Source organism: Cyanistes caeruleus, chromosome 2 (genome assembly GCF_971803275.1).
Source record: "Cyanistes caeruleus chromosome 2, bCyaCae1.hap1.1, whole genome shotgun sequence".
Lineage (NCBI taxonomy): Eukaryota > Metazoa > Chordata > Aves > Passeriformes > Paridae > Cyanistes > Cyanistes caeruleus.
The window spans coordinates 52398873-52411996 of record NC_141702.1 but is presented as its reverse complement, the minus strand read 5'-3'; the positions used below and the strand labels follow the sequence as shown (position 1 = coordinate 52411996).

The following is a 13124-nucleotide window of genomic DNA, read 5'->3' as shown; positions in this document are numbered from 1 at the left end:
GACACCAGGCTGACTGGTCGTGTTCCCTTCACAGCCGACAGTGCACACAGGAACCACAGCTACAGCCAGCCAGCCATTCCTTTCCTGCTTGAGTGCCATAAAACATTTTCAGAAATGGAAGGAGATAAAGGCCAGAGTGCTAAAGCTTCCAGTGCAGTGGGTGACCTGAGGAAAAGCTGGCAGACCTGGGCAGAGGATCACATTGAGTATCAGAGGAAGAATCCGTTCAGCAGCGACGACAGGCTTGCGTCTAAACCTGCACATTCTCACAGAGGAGACCCTGCTTATGGGAGACCCCCTGAAGGGTCTCGGACAGAGCAGAGAGGGAAAGATGCTCACTCACACGTGGGGAAGGAAGTAGAAGAGCTGTGCCTGATCATCAGAAGAACTGGAGAGGTGGGAGAAGATGGACACGTGAGTGTGACATTCGGGCAGCTGTTTGAAACATACGTGACTATCTCCAATAAAGTAGTGGGAATATTGTTAAGAGCCAGAAAACACGGTCTGGTTCATTTTGAAGGTGAAATGCTTTGGCAAGGAAAAGATGATGATGTGGTCATCACCTTACTACAGTAAGGCTTTGTCCTGGAATGAACTTTGCTGCATGGTTCCATTTAGAAAAATGCATCTAGATACCATCTTCACAGGTTTTGGTTACAGAATTTCAGCTCAGCTGCCTACTGGGACACAAGCATGAGAGGAAATGGGCGAGAAGGATAAAGCATGTTTTTGTAAAAACGGTAGAGATTTGGACAGAAATCGCAGATTATGAGCTACTCCATCACGCTGACTTTGGATGTCCTTACCATCTACTACTACCAAGTATATGAGTGCTCTTCAAATAACTCTGCTGGCCTACTGCTTTTAGGTTACTGAAAGTATAAATTACTAACTTGCTATCCTACAACACTAATTCCTGCAGGTTGTGAAATACTGACTGCATGGGAGAATGGGATTGGTAAAACGTGGAATTGAAAACTATTGTGGGAATTCATACACTTCTTCAAACAATGAGCCTGGTATATAGCAAAAGTTTAGGTTCAATCTCACATGGTTAAACTGAATAAATGGAAGTTATTTTCATGAAGGAGATGGAAATTCACAAACTTGCAAAAATACCACAGCAAGGATACTTGATGGTTCCTAAATTAGTTGCATCTTGCTTGGATTTTGGACAGTTGCATTAGTTCTGGTATTTAATAGTCTAATCTTACAATTATGTCTTCTCCAAACCTTCTGTGTCTCTTGTTCTTTTTGTTTCCTATCTCACACCATTTTTACCTTTTCTGTTCTTCTAATGCTTCAGAAGAAGTCCACAAAGCTCTGAAGCCTTTTTGGGCAAATTCAGCAATACCCCTTCATAGAAGGTAGAGTACCACTGTGTAAAGATGCAAAAGTCAACAGAAACTCTGTATTGGAGCACCTGTGCTTTTCTAAAGAAATAAAAGGCTTTTCTTTCATCAAAATATAGCAATGTTTTTTACAAGAGGAGGGTAGAGATACTGTAGTGCCATATGCATAAATGAAAGCATAGCAGCACAGTCCCATACCTCATTTACCTGCTTTCAGAGCACGGTTGTGAGCTCTTCAGAAAGAAAAATAAAGGATTGGTACTATCATAGTGCTATGAAAAATAATCAGGAGCTGTATTTACAATAGTTCCCACAAATAAAGCTATATAATTAGAAATCTAAAGTTCTATTTTTTAGCAGTGCAAACAGAAGCTTTTGTGTAGTGTTAACTACACTACTTGATGGGTCTGTAAAGTAAGATACTGTCTTGCATCAAAAGCATATTACAATTTAATTTAAATTAGGAACTTTATAAAAGTGATGTGTAATTATATGCTATTTATATAAAAGAACTTCTATTGCAAAAAGCCTAAAAGAATGGGGTTTTGTTTTGATGTTTTCATCCAGTGGGGATTTGCACCAAACTAAGTCTTTGGCTGAGGATTTCAATTTTAGCCTGCCTTCTTTTTCTTTCTGGTGAAAGGACAATGAAAAGAGAGAAAAAAAAAAAAAAAGGAGTAAATTAATGTGCTGAAATAAGTATATCTGGGGAACAGGGCAGTCAAATGTAGGTAGAGAATGGGTTTTAATCACCACATAATTTTACCACGTTGGAAAAGGGGAAATACATGCTGCACCAGGCAATACTGTGTGCTCCCTCAGGTTTCAAACCTACTGCTTCTTTCTAAATAGGCCTACATCTTGCAGCTGAAAAAGAAGACATGTAGTTTGTGATCTAAACATATTTAAAATGCTTTGTTCTTTTTGGAAAAGCATTTCTTGCCAAATGACATGAGCACACAGAGTACATGTGTACACACAGGTACAATACAGGGTATTTCAGCTCCCATTAGAGGCAGTCTTTACATGCACTCAGATTTCAACACAAATTGAGCTTTTTATAGTGCAGATATGGAATGAGTTTTGTTTCATTCTAACAGTTCTGAAATCCACTCAGTTCCACTACGGTGTTAGTTCATAACTTGCAGGAAGCAGCACCAGGCACTTCAAGTGTCACCAGCTGACTAACAGGATGGCACTATCAGGAAAAAAAATACATTGCTGGACACTGTACAAATAATTCATTGCAAGACACACACGTGAGGCACTATGTAGGCTGAGCACCATAAGATGCAAGTCCAGCTCACATAAATTTACTGGATTTTAATTAAGGCTGGATTTTAATTAATTAATAATCTTAATCTTTAATTAAGATTATCAGCAATCTAGACTGTAACTGCCATGTAAGTGGTAGATTCCTGAGCACATCTACAGACACTTTAAGTACACCTCTGATCAAAACAGAAGCAGAGAAAACCCTTAATGACATGGTATTACCTAATTTGTGAGCAACTATAAAGAGCTTGCTCTATTATATTTTAAATAGAACCAAGGATTACTATGTAACAAAATTATTATTTATAGAGGGATTTTTTTTTAAACAATTACAAAGCCATGTTTCCAACCTGCCAGCTTTAGATGAGCATTCTGGAAAGTGTGACTGAAATCTTTCTGTGTGCCCATGGAGTGATTATAAACACTGAGCTGCCAAACTGGCTCAGCACACAGGTTGACAAATCCAGTCTTGTGCTTCCAACAATAGCCAGTATTTCAAAAAAAAGACTAAAAGATAAATAATAGAACTGGTCAGCTTGCCCACTGGTACACTCTAGAATAAAAAATTACTCCTGAAGCCTGTATAGTCATGAATGCTGATATCTAATGCACATGACTCAGTTTAGCTACAAGTTTTAAAAAAATATGCATCATCTGTGATTAGATTAACATCTACAGATGAAATAGGAATTTAAACTTTTCAACGTGCAACTTTTTTTTTTTTTTAAAAGCAGGTTCCCATTAGAGTACACGGAACAGAGTTTATTAAATTATTTTTGCAAAAATTGTAGCATGTGAGGGGTTTCAGTATTACAGATTATTTGGAGTAGTAAGTAAACCCCAACCTTTTAAAAGGTGTTCTTGTCCTACTGAGCATCTTTCAGCTGTTTAAATCTCTCCTAAATTTCACTTTGTGACAGATTACCTCAGTGGTCTTTCCTCTCCTTCCACTTAAAGCCTGCATCTGTTTTAGAGTGTTTATCATATAGGGATTATCTGTGGTTTGTTTTGTCAAACACTGAAGGCACTGTCACCATTTTAATAAATGTTGCACATTAGGTTGAGATGACGAGAGTTTTTATGCAGCATTTTATTGTTTACAAGTTTCCCAAATTTCAAATACAATTTTCCCTGGTTTGTTCCTGTTCTCCTGCTTTTATTTACAACTCACACTTAGAAAGACTTTGGAATAGTCTGAGGAGTTACGACCAATTTAAGCACAATTTCCTCTTAACAGTATTTTATGTACACCTGTTTCATCCTTTCAGCATAATTTAGGCATCACTCAGGATAATTTCAGCATTATTCTCTGGGTTCGTGTTAGGTTGGGAGTTTACGTAAAACAATTGAGCAAAACAGTACAAATAAAGCTTTGTCATTCCTAAACATGACGTCAAAAAAGCAGCTTTTCTCAAGACTGCTAATACTGGATCAAAGAACAGAGCAAGCAGCAGTGGCTAAACAACTTTCCTTTGCTTCTCCAGACTCTTGGAGAGTAAGAGTTTCTGAGTTCATGCTTCTTATTGATCTTTGCTCCTTAGAAAGCTCTGCAGATGATTTCTGAAGTTTTAAAATTACTAAAAGCTTCTATAGAAGACAGTGACAAAGTTAATAGGATCTGCACTCTGTCTCTTCCAGGAGCTAGCCAGTAATTCAGAAACATATTGGAAGTATTAGGTTAGGCTTTTCAGAAAGTATTTCTTCACCTAATTAAAAAAATTATCTGCAGAGTCCAAGAATGCTTGTCAGTGCAGAAGGAAAACAGACCACAGTTCTGTGCTGAAAAACACTAACGAGAGGCTGAGCATTCCTCTCAGTAATTAGTGTGCCTCTGGTTTAATGCTTTGCTATTTCAGCTGTTCTGAGGACTGTCTGTTGCTATCAGGGAACACAGGTTCTCCCCATCTTTTTCATCAGCACAACACTGGAAGTGACATTATACCCAGATTTTTACCTTTCCAGTCTTGTCATTAGTGGGGCCCTTCTACAAAGATATAAAAGTTGGCCTCTGTGCTTTCATATACATTTGGCAACATACAGAGTCTACCTGGGATGGAGGTAACTTCCCTCAGAGCATCCCAGGTTTTGGGTGTGACTGGAAGTGTCCCAGCAGTTCTGGTGATTGCTGAGCAGTGTGTGTACAATGTCAGGGCCTTCTTTCTCCTGCTCTGCCCTCCCAGTGGGCAAAAAGCTTGGAGAGAGCACAACCTGCACACCTGACACAGACTGGCCAGCAGGTATATTCCATTACATAGAATATCTGGAATAAAAGCTGAAGAGAGGGCTTTCTTTTGCGGGGGGGGTGGGGGCCATGGCTACTGGCATGACTGTGGGAGGTCTTGAATGATTACCTTTATTTTTTTCTTCCTCTTTCCTTCACATATTAAACTATCTTTATCTCAATCCATGAGTTTTTTCATTTTGCTCTGGGTTCATAACCCACTGGGTTAAGGAATGAAGAGTGAGCAAATGGCTATCTAGGGTCAACCCTCACAGTGAACTATTCCACTGCACTGGAAAATCATCCCAAGATTAGCATTTATTAATCCTTTTTGGCAACAGGTCAGGTTGATATTTTAAATATTACATTACATGTTTAGTACAGTTACATAAGTTAATTACAGATCAGAACACACACACAGTATTAACTCTTGAAAATCCTTAATATTCAGGTATTTCACTAAGTTAGGAGTCAGCTCAGACTTTTTCATCTATTGCACAGTCAAAGTTCAGTGGCTTTAAGTCACAATTTTCCAACCAAATGTAAAAAATTAAAACCCTAAAGGGCTGCAAATGGCATGCAGTGCCCACTAAAAAGAATGACACGACATTAGGAAGAACATCTTACAGACAGAGAGGTATAAACTCTGCCAGGTAGAAAATGCAGCTCTTCAGAAGGGTCTGGACTCTCTGAAGTACTGTAAAAATATTACAACACATTGTATCACTAAGGCAACAGGTGCTGGATCCATGGAAAACACAGAATATTATGTTCAGGGAAGCTTGCAGGTGCAACAGATGTTCTCACCTCAGCTGCATCTGAATGCATCAGGCAAGGGCACTTGGTTAGATCGGCACCAGGACAAGCTCTGTGAACAAAGAAAATCCACTCCATGTGTTCTGGAGTTATAGCTTGCCAAACAGTGTGCCTTATTATGGTACTGAAAAACAAGTGCTAGCATTCCTGATTAGAGTCATGCAGCAAAGGCAACTGTTCAGCAGGTTCCTTAAGCAACTTGGCATATTCCAATTTTGGGCTGAGTCCCTGCTGTCCCAAAGTCAAATCACATTGCTCTTATGTAAGAGCCACAAACCACACACACACACACACACACACACACACACAAACACACACTGCATTTCAGACCAGCTTCTCCTATGACTTCATTTAGAATCCAAATTTGGCCAAGGCATTAATAATCTGCAAGGGACTTCCAGTGAGAATAAGATCAGGAAATCTGGACTTTTCTATCTAGTGCCATGCAGAAGAGCAGTATATTAAATCCGTTCTTCTGAACTCTTCACATTCTTGGTAAACATACAGTAATTAATTTCAAACATTATGTACATAAGAGGGAAAAAAAACATCTTTAGGTCTATTTACATATAAACTATATTCTAGTTACACAGCAATATCACATTTTGGGCACATGCATTGTGCTGCAAACAAGTCAGGTAACATTGAAGTGGTTTAGCACCAGAAAGTCAGTACTTTCAGCAATGTACCTACTTATCACTAGGCATAGTAACACATCACACAAATGCAGATGGGAACAAATGTTTGAAATGTTACCTGCAATCCCAGAACAATGCATCTTGAAAATGAAAGCTTGATTCCGCAACAAATACTCCCTTCTGGTACCATTCACATGCTGTTAGTTGTAACTCGTTGCCTTGGTTGCAATACATTCTGCTCCTACACTTTGCCTTTTAGTAGGAAGACTTCTCTGCCTGTGTGCATGTGTGTGTTTTATGTATCTACACAAATATAAAATTACAACTAAAATATATGACACTATTGCCAAGGAAGTATATGGACTGACATATCCAAATGGAAGAATGAAGTTAGCAGCTACAAATTCTGTATGTATTTCCTCATAAGGAACTAAAGCTTTTTTTATCCTGGGATATTACTGGCATCATCAAACTGTGCAACCTTAAATCAGAGCTCAAAGACCAAACTGGCTGATAACACAAGGTTTCAGCTGGCAGCATTTTCAGTTTGCAGTCTCTCGATCAGTTGTTCAGCCTATGAAAGAGAGAAAGCAATACATTAATTATACCGTGGACCTTTGGTTTACCAAAAAATCATTTTAAAAATAGTGACATTAACAGAGCATATGCCTTTCACTTTTACAGATAAAAGTGTACAGGAGACGCAGAATACAACAATTCCTTTCAACAGCCAACTCACAGTTTCCACCAAACACTCATGAGGTGATCAAAGAGAAAACATAACCTATGGAGGTCAGGTTTGAACAAATAAACAACAGATCTGTTAAAGCACCATGACTTCAGAGACCTCAGAAGACAGCAGTGCTTGGAACATCCAAGTGGTGAGGCCTGGGATTCTCTGTGAGTCGCTCCAGAACAGCATGTTATGACCTCTCATCACCCACCCAGCTGTGCCACCAGCCACGAATGCTGCTGAGGGACGGAGGACATTCATGTGTGTGGCTCCTGTCATGAGCTACTACCTTGTTCTTTGGTCACATCACTGCACCAACACATACTTTTGTCATCATACATGGCTATTTATGCATCATGGGCGGAACTGGGACAGCTGTACCTTGTACATGTAACAGCACCAGCTCACAGAGCCCTCCAGAAGGCTCAGGGCAGGAGGAAGTCTGCCAACAAGCAGGACAGATTTGTGGAGGCTAACAGGGGCAGGGCACTTCTGAAACAGATCAGTTTACTGTCAGCCTCTGATTTTTTTTGCCATGCTTTTGAATTCATCTTTTAATTTGATCTAGTGCTTGAGGCTTTATTAAGATTTCCAAAGGAAGTACATTAAAAGCTGAAAAGTTCAAGTTTGGCATATTTTAAATGCAGATGGTAAAAATGCAATCAGCTACTTCAGGGAGGAGCCACTCAAGAGGACTTCAGTAATTACTGCAGTTTATTTACAAATAAATCTACATAAAGCATGCAGCAACTGAAAATTGTATTATCTGAATCCTGTTTTGCGTTCTTAAACAAGTACCACATTCAAGACAATATAATTAAAAAATAAATAAATAAAACCACCACCAACCCAAGAACATTTTCCAACCTGACAGCAGGGAAAGATACTAAAGTGTGTCCATTCTGGATAACCAGACTTAGTACACATCTGCCTGAACTGCCAAGATATCAAGCATATGTATATTGGAGCTAGGAGTGAACTTCTGCAAGGTGCCACACTGTGAAGAAGCCATGTTTCTTCTCTTCAAGTAAGAAGCTGTCTATATTCTTTAGATGAGAAAATTCTTTTTTTATTATTCTTATTTCAGCAACCTTGATCTGGGGATGTGCAATGATACCAGGATGCTGCAGCTGCCCTGCAAGGACAGGTGCTTTGCTGAATCAAAGCACTGAGAGTGAAGTTTAGATCTCTAGAGAGAGATTTTAAAAGTGCTTTAGTCAGTGTCAGTTCAGTCTCATTGCTAACCTCTACTGACACAAATCACTACAAACAATCTTTTTGTAAAGCAGGCACTAGGTTTAGTCTAAACATGACAAGATGAGAAAAAACACATGAAGTGATAAATGCAGTCATTGGGTGGATGTGTTTTCACATACACAGGATTAACCAGGTTATGTGCAGAAAAGTCCATCTCGTTTGAATATAGCCTTTTCCATTAAACCCCAAATATTTACAAAGTGTCCACAGAAGCACATCACAGAGCCTGAGCTTCAGCTTAGATCCAGAAGTACCGTTTAGTACAATAGTGCTGTTAGTTATTAACACTCCACTCCCCTTAATAAGCATAAACATTAAAGTTGTTACCTTTACTTTTATACAAAATATACATAACTGAGAACTAAAGTAACAACAAAAATAATTAGTCAAAGAATTTTTGGACACAGCTAAAAGGTTAGAAAGACATGGCATTTTCAACTCACAACTGAAAACCTATGGCAAAGCTTGCCTGCATTACACTTACAGTGATGAACCAGTAGGAATTGATTCTGTAGTAGAGCCTGGATAAGAACCCCATCTGACTGGCTGGGGCCAGCACGTGAAGATGCAAGTGGGCTATTGAGCAGAATGGAGGCCAGTGAAAACCCATTCTTCAGAAAAGGAAAAGAAGTACAAGATAGTGGTTAATTCAGGAAGAGGTGGAACATCACAGGTTATTTATTTAACATGATCCACAGGGCTAGCAACTCACCGCATTTTTGTTGTACATAGAAGCAAGAACAAAAACATGCCCTTTCTTTCTACCACAAAAAGCTCTTCAAAAGTTCATAAATCTCCTCCATCACATCTCTGTATTTAAGACACATTTTTAAAAGAAGGAGTTAAAAGAAAAAAGTGTTCTAAATGTATCCTATCTAGTTTTCAGCTGGAAAGCCAACTATCAATGAAGAGCTGGCTCCCTATTTCTCTTCATGTTTAAATTATGTTACAGTTTGTTTCAGCTATCAAGGGCCTTAAACTGGTGTGTCCAGCACCAAAATCCAGTGAATTCTGGTATGACCGAAACACAGTGTAGTGCCCTGCTTCAACAGGCCAAAGTTTACCTCTCTTCTGGCATCTAGGATTTAGAGAATAATTGCAGCACATAATGACACAATCTCTTCTAGGTTGTTTGAAGTGCCCTCGCTACTCCAAGATGTGTTCAAGAAAGAATCTCAGAGCTGGAACCCAATTTGTGCCAGAACTCCATCAGAAAAAAATAGTTTATATTCAATGCCAGCAGATTTTAATTGATAATTCATGCAGTAAATGAAATGTAGATAAATCACAGTGCAGGTTCTGCCACCATCTCTAAAATAACATTCTGAAAAGTAAAAAAACTCAATAGAAAGAGGAAGGTTTCTATTACATACATACCTTACATCGTTGAAGTCATTAAAATTATTCTTCTGTAGAACGGCTTTTCCAACTTCCATCATTCTCTTCACTATTAAAACACCAATAAATTTCATTTTAAAAAGCTATTCTTCAGAATATTATCTTCAATAGACTAATCTACATTCAGGTCACAGGCATGGGTTTTTGAAAATATAAACACTGTAATTACTCCTAGTCAAAAAAAAAGACAATCAAGAGAGTGTGTGCAATGATTTACTTGAAAATTGCCACTGATACCAACTCCCACACGTGCAATGCTTTCCAGTGTGATATTATTACAAGAACTTTGGCCAAAGCCATGCTATCACCACACCCTTATTAAAAAACCCAACAAGTACTGATTGGCCAGAATGATGACTCTACACTAATTCCAGTGTTGTATCTCTACACAGCTACAGGACTTTGATCTCCAGGTCCTGTAAAGCCTGGAGATCATTTCAGAGATGGTACATAAATTTGAATTAAAATAACATTGTCAGTCTTTGTTATCACTAGCACACAGTTTCATTATCACTGAACAATACAATAACCCCAATAAATAATCTCAATGCAGAAGTCAGAGGAATTGCCTTGAAGCCAAACACATACAGAAGTTTTTGGGTTTTTTTTCTGGAGAAAACCACCCTATATTTACAAGAGAAATACAGTGATGCGAGATTTGCAAAATGCAACTCTTTTCTTGCATCACCTATAAATGTCCCTAATGTGGAATTTATTCATGGCTTCAGTTTCTTCTGTTACTCAATACACTTAGCTAGCCCTATCTTGTGAAACAAATTCCAGGACAGATTTTTTTAAGGGGAAAAAAAACCAAAATAAGCCTAGCAACAATAAATAATGGCTTCAACATTGCAGAATATTACTTCTTCAGAATTTTTTTAAGTTAACTGAAACATCATTTCTCTTTTTCATCTGTCACTCCCTTTTTTTCCTGACAAATATTGCAGCACTCATCTGAAAGTACACTTTATAAAAGTCTTCTGTAAGCTTTTAGAATTGCATATGCATATCCAAGAAAATGCAATGAAGCAGCACATAAATGCTTTAAAAATAAAGCTGTACTTCCAACAAAGTGCAGAGGCATCTATACTCCATGCAAACTGCAATGTTTTTCCAGAACTGCACAAAAAAATAGTGCCTTTCTAGATCAGCACACAGAAGTTGCCAGAAAGAGTGAGTCCCTATCTGCACTCACTATTCAGCTATTTCCATGTCTACAAATGGTGTCCAAAGTTGTAATTTACTTGACAGCCCCCTATTTCAGGCTGGGAAAAAACGATTTTCCATTAGGTTAAGCACACACTTGCAGCCTTACCTAGAGGTATGTGCTCTGTCTTCAGTGTTTTGCAGTTTCCCATGTGCTTCACGGGCACCACCAGGTAGTGGTGGGGGGCGCCAGGTTTTATATCTCTAAAGCAAGCAAGGTCTTCGTCCTAAAAAAGGATGCAAACGTTTTAAAATTGATTAGGATTGATTAGGATGAAGACACGGGCACACATAATGTCCATATTCCCCATATCGATGCGATACTAAAAGTCACAGCTGACGCGACTAGCATCAAAAGCTGAGGGTTTTTTGGTGGCAGCCTCCAAGCACGGTGCGCGTCCGCTGCTGACCTTCCGCAGTCAGGATTCCTCGGCGCCAGCTCTGAGGCTCCCGGCTGCTGTGCCAGCACTTAGGGAAGACACGGTGTTTTCCCTCCGAGCGATGCTCGCCCGCTCCGTCCATGCAGGAGCTGAGGGCCCTCAGAGCCGCCGCGCCCCCGCCCAGCCTTGGGCCCTCCCGTGAGGGAGCGGGGAAGGAGGGCGGGCGCCCCTCACCCACCTCGCAGGGGAGCAGCGCCGTGCCCGGCTCCTCCCGGCGGGCGATCCTGCAGAACACGCACTTCCCGTCGTAGCCGCCATTCCCGGCTTCGCTCCCCTCAGCGGCGGCAGCAGCACCCGCGGCCTCAGGCCCAGCCATGGCCCCGCTGCCGCTGCCGGTCCCTGCCGCTGCCGGCGCCCCGCCCGCCGAGGGAGGAGCGCCCGGCCCCGGGAGCCGCCGCTGGCACCGCCCGGCTCCTCCCGCCGGGCACACGCGGAGCGGAAGCGGCGCTCAAAGTTCTCACCAAAATAATAATTAAAAAAAAAAAATTAAATAATAATAAAGAAATGAGGGGCATAAAACCATGTGAACGCATTCTGAGCTCATTAAAAGTCGAATTGCCGCGGGGAAAAACAAACAAACAAACCAACAACAAAATACCCTACGCGGTAACGAGGGCTGACAGAAGGGTAAGTGCATATGATCTTTCTCGTTTTTCATCAGAAGGTTATATCCAACAATTCATTGATCAACACAAACCAAGAAAAGCCTTCGAGAAATTGAAACATTTTGCCCTTAGTTCAAGTTACTTATTTCAAGTTACTTGGATATTTATATGTGCACAAAACACCATTTCAGCACTGTTGCAGTTTGTTCAGGGTCACTAATTTAATTCCAGATATTTTTCCAATCAAGTCTACATTTTCTCTTCTACACTCCCAGCAGTGAGGGCTAAAATATGATGTTTGTTCTAACTGCATAAGCTGACAGCCCTGAAATTGTTGACTGCTCCTGACAGATATGCTAATTCACAGCCGAAGTAAGATATTTCATAAAATCACACAATGGTTTGGATTGGAAGGGACCTTAAAGACCATCTTGTTCCGACAACCCCTCCTGCCACGGGCAGGGGCACCTTTCTCTACACCAGGCTGCTCAAGGCTCCATCCAGCCTGGCCTTCAGCACTCCTGGAATGGGGGGGCATCCACAACTCTGGGCAATCCATTCCAGTGCCTCGCCACCCTCCTCCTATCAACTACTTCTGAAGCTAATAGAGGGTATTGGTAAGTGGTAGTTAGCCTTCAAGTTCTAAAAATGTTCTCTTAATAGTTTGTATTTAAAATCATTTGCCCTGTTCATTAGACTAGAGCTACGGAATCACTTACCCTGCAACTTAAATGTGCTCTTCGTGCAGCTCAAAAGGCACAAACTACTTCTCCCACAGTTTACAGGCTACAGTGTTTCAAAAGGTAATGAGATGAAAAATTTAGACAGTGATTTTCAGAAATGGTTTGGTTTTTTTGTTGGTTTTTTCTTGAAGCAAGATGTATCTGTACAAACAGGACATGGTTGGCTATTCTACCTGAAGCAGCTCACTTGCCTGATGTGCCAACCTGCAGAGTGCTGGGCAGCCCCTTTGCAATGACCTAACCTGCTCCTTTTCTCTGCTACAAACAGGCAAATCAAATCTTTAGAGTTTATGAATGAGGATTGTTCTAAACATAACTGGACCTTCCTTTGCTCTAAAGCCAGCCTTTGTGCAAAACATCCAACACAAAGCCTGCACTTAAACCACCACCAAATAAAACATCTGCAATTACCTGGCTACTGACAAGCCTGATTTGTGTGT

At 40.3% G+C, this 13124-nt stretch overlaps 1 protein-coding gene and 1 pseudogene across 4 annotated transcripts; one reads left to right on the top strand and one right to left on the bottom strand.

The window, feature by feature from the left end:
• The first annotated feature begins 114 nt into the window (after positions 1 to 114).
• LOC147654810 (actin-binding Rho-activating protein pseudogene) lies at positions 115 to 1466 on the top strand (annotated as a pseudogene). Its single transcript, XR_015283189.1, has one exon. The product of XR_015283189.1 is annotated as an actin-binding Rho-activating protein pseudogene (transcript).
• Positions 1467 to 3702: 2236 nt separating this feature from the next.
• On the bottom strand, positions 3703 to 11720 carry HINT3 (histidine triad nucleotide binding protein 3). Of its 3 annotated transcripts, XR_015283188.1 has the most exons (7): positions 11515 to 11695; positions 11006 to 11123; positions 9670 to 9739; positions 8777 to 8903; positions 6421 to 6876; positions 5656 to 5716; positions 5149 to 5545 (listed from the first exon to the last, which is right to left on the bottom strand). XR_015283188.1 is itself a non-coding variant. In XM_023924052.2 (5 exons), the coding sequence occupies exons 1-5, from the start codon at positions 11650 to 11652 to the stop codon at positions 6829 to 6831; spliced, it is 501 nt and encodes a 166-aa protein (XP_023779820.2). In that variant the 5' UTR covers positions 11653 to 11720; the 3' UTR covers positions 3703 to 6828. The 3 variants fall into 3 exon arrangements, 1 of the variants encoding a protein (XP_023779820.2); XR_015283187.1 differs by having other exon boundaries at positions 3703 to 5716; positions 11515 to 11716; XM_023924052.2 differs by having other exon boundaries at positions 3703 to 6876; positions 11515 to 11720.
• Between the last annotated feature and the right edge of the window lie 1404 nt (positions 11721 to 13124).

What these genes read in the sequence shown, in the direction of transcription:
- HINT3 (XM_023924052.2), bottom strand. Translation starts at nt 11,652, where the DNA reads ATGGCTGGGCCTGAGGCCGCGGGTGCTGCTGCCGCCGCTGAGGGGAGC. An exon ending in GACAGAGCACATACCTCTAG is followed by an intron (nt 9,740 to 11,005) that starts GTAAGGCTGCAA and finishes GTGTTTTAATAG; the next exon opens with TGAAGAGAATGATGGAAGTT. An exon ending in AATGACTTCAACGATGTAAG is followed by an intron (nt 8,904 to 9,669) that starts GTATGTATGTAA and finishes CCTTTTCTGAAG; the next exon opens with AATGGGTTTTCACTGGCCTC.